At 52.2% G+C, this 2,967-nt stretch overlaps 1 protein-coding gene across 1 annotated transcript; it reads left to right on the top strand.

Annotated features, from left to right (window-relative positions):
* Positions 1 to 69: 69 nt before the first annotated feature.
* On the top strand, positions 70 to 2,017 carry CUNH12orf76 (chromosome unknown C12orf76 homolog). The gene is made up of 2 exons (XM_057378097.1): positions 70 to 247; positions 352 to 2,017. The coding sequence occupies exons 1-2, from the start codon at positions 148 to 150 to the stop codon at positions 435 to 437; spliced, it is 186 nt and encodes a 61-aa protein (XP_057234080.1). The 5' UTR covers positions 70 to 147; the 3' UTR covers positions 438 to 2,017.
* The last annotated feature ends 950 nt before the right edge of the window (positions 2,018 to 2,967 follow it).

Raw genomic sequence — 2,967 nt, 5'->3', positions numbered from 1 at the left:
CGCCGCCGGTGCCGCTCCATCCCCCGCTCCCCCGGAAGGCCGGTCCCGGGGCGGGGCGGGCGGCAGGAAGGGGCAGGGCCGATCCCGGCGCACAAAGCCCGGGGGCCGGCGGGGTCCGTGCTGCGGTCGCGGTCGTGTCGCGGCGCCATGGGGCTGGCGGCGGCGCGGGGCTGGGCGCTGTCCCCGCTGTCGCCGGGCCCGGCGGAGCGCAGCCGGCCCTACGCCGTGCTGCAGCACCAGAACCTGGGTGAGGAGCGGGGGGCAGCGGGCACAACCCCGCCACGACCCTGCCGGGGGATCGCGAGTTGGTCAAGCAGTGTTTAATGAATGTTTTGTCTTTTCCCGCCGCAGTGCTGCTGGGCAGCATCCTCAGCGCTCTCCTGCTCACCATCATCCTCATGGCCATCTGCGTGTACCGGCCCGTCCGGCGGCGGTAGCGGCGAGGGACCCGCCGGGATATCGAGGGAATGCTGCATCCCACCTGGTTCTCCCACCTGGCATCCTCCATCCCAGCCCTGCCGCTTCTCCAGCCTGGTACCCTCCATCCCGCCGCTGCTCCGGTCCCGCCCGCTTCTCCCATCCGCTCCCCACCATCCTCCCGTCGGCTGTTGGGGATGCCCTGAGGATGCGAGGGTGGATTTTCAGCCCGTGCTGTATCACATGGCTCCATCGTGATGTTGCATCCAACAATGGTCCGGCCGGGGGCTGGAAATCGCCCCCTTCCTCAGCGAACAGACTCCCGGAGCTCCTGGGGGCGTGTCGGCAGCAAAYCCGTCTGGTTTGGAGCGGCTTCCTCCGAAATCACAGCTTTTTGGCGAGGCTGATCCGACCCAAAATGTGCTCGAGAGCATCCCCGGGGCGGGCAGGCACCCGGGGCCTGCGTTGGCAACAAGAACAGGGCCAGACTGGGGACATTGTCCGAGGAGCAGCTCCACGTGCTCGGTCACACCACGTCTGCTTTTTACTTTCTGATTAATTCAGTTCCTTGTTTGAATGCTGAGTCCTRGGGGTTGGATGGRGCTTGGAATAACCTKGGCTAGYGGGGGGTGTCCCTGTGTGTGGCAGGGGGTGGGACTGGATGGGATTTAAGGTCCYATTCAAAAATAATCCAAAGGCCAAAGCTCATTGACCCATCCCAGCGGTGGGTGGGAGGGTCTGGTCTGTTCTCTCTGATGCATGACCCGATCCTGGTGTAGCTCTCCCGGGCCAGGCTTGTTATTCCCAACATTATTGCTTTAACTCCTGGCTAGAAAACCCCAAATAGCCTCACATCCAACATCAGCCCTGCTGAACCTGTTGGAACTGGGGTGCAGGTGAGGGATGCCAGCATCTCCTGGTCATTGTCCTCCTGGAAACAGGAGCCTCCAAAGGTCTGCAAGCCAGGCAGCTGCTCTGGAAGTGTTTGAGCTCCAGCCAGACSCATTTTATGCAGTTTCAGTAACAAGTGTTTACACTGAATCCCACTTCCATACGGATGCTGCTATTTTGTTTTGCACTGCTACAAGTAGTAACTGGATTTTACTAATTATTACTTTGATATTTAACATAGGGGTGTTTTGCTTAGTAATTTATTTAGAGTTTTAAAATGTAACTTCCTGACCAATTGTTGTTCACCTGTTCTCTAAGTCCTTTTGCTGCATCCAAGGTGTTTTCTGTTCTATTTGAAGGACACTGAGTGCTGGCATTGAACAGGGCTTTTCTTTCTGTTCAGTGAAATGACAGAGTGAGCCTGGCCTCGAACAGATGGAGTTATTAATCCTAGAGTGAGGAAGCAAGGCAGCACGGTTCTATTGCTTTCTGCTCCTCCTTTTGCTCTTGTGTCCCTGATTTTTCTCAGTCCTTCATCGCTGTGAAGCCTGGCCTGCAGCCTGTGCTGCTCGTGGGGGTGGATGGTGAAGCTCACAGCCCCAGCTYGGCATTCCCAGGAGCAGAATTCCTGTTTGCTCTCATTCCTCACTCCCTGCTCTGCCTCTTTGTACAAATAAAACGCTCAGTAAACAATCCAGGCTCTTATTTATTCATGGCYGTGCTGTTTGTTATTAACTGGGCTGTAGCTCCAAAAAGGGATGAGGTTGTCCCAATTCCCACCTCTGGTCCCCTCACAGCTCCAACCTTATTTCCAGTAGTGAAGGAATGGGAATGTTGGGGAATGTTTCCATGGATATTTGTCAGCCAGGAGCTGTTAACAGCACAATGAAAGCKCATCCTACAACTGTTGTGCAGTTAGCAGCAGCTCAGCTACGAATCAAAAACTCAGCCAAAGCAGTGGAAGAAGTGTTTCCAAATAAAGAAAATCATGAATTGCTGCTGTAAAAAGCCTTGAAATGGGGTCAAAAGCGCAAAAAAAGCACACACTCACTCTTGCTTTCAGGAAAAAAACAGCGTGAATTTAAAGAACTCTTCAAGCTGGTTGTAGTTTTAGAACAAGCTACAAGTGTTTGTAACTGAGCTTTCTTACATCAGCCTCAAGCTGCCTCAGARAGGCTGGATTCTTGTTACACAACAGTCTTAATATTTAACATACTCAGAACCTTCTGCTCCTCTGTTACAAGAAGATGCAGAGAGAAATTAATAGTTACTCTCCTGCCTTTCACCTGTGTTGTAGTGATTGCCCTTTTTCAAGAAAGGGAGATTCAAAAYTTGGCTGAAAATGTAAAAAAAATGGTTCTGGGGATTATATGTCTGATTCACACTAAACCAGAACAACCTTTGAGAATTTCGTAGGTGATGATGTCACTTTAATGTACAAAAATACAACAAACAGGTGGATAATTAGTAAGACTCCAAATAGTGTTAGAAAAAATACCTGTGTGTGGTGTAATGTGCAGTACCTTTGTTTTTTCTYCTAGCACATAGAGRGCATCMATCTTACACTGAGTGGGTYAAAAGCCAGCCTTTAAGAGYAGCAGCACCTGGCTGAGGGAAGCAGACCCTCCTAGCTGAGCTGGAATGATACAAATGTCAAAG

The sequence above is a fragment of the Malurus melanocephalus genome, unplaced genomic scaffold, assembly GCF_030028575.1.
Source record: "Malurus melanocephalus ecotype Western Australia unplaced genomic scaffold, MMel_1.1 scaffold_340, whole genome shotgun sequence".
In the NCBI taxonomy this organism is placed as follows: domain Eukaryota; kingdom Metazoa; phylum Chordata; class Aves; order Passeriformes; family Maluridae; genus Malurus; species Malurus melanocephalus.
This window is presented reverse-complemented; position numbering and strand designations above follow the sequence as displayed.

Excerpts from the sequence above, each read along its gene's own strand:
- CUNH12orf76 (XM_057378097.1), top strand. The coding sequence starts at position 148 with ATGGGGCTGGCGGCGGCGCGGGGCTGGGCGCTGTCCCCGCTGTCGCCG. Across the intron at positions 248-351 it reads GCTGCAGCACCAGAACCTGG|TGCTGCTGGGCAGCATCCTC; the intron begins GTGAGGAGCGGG and ends TTCCCGCCGCAG.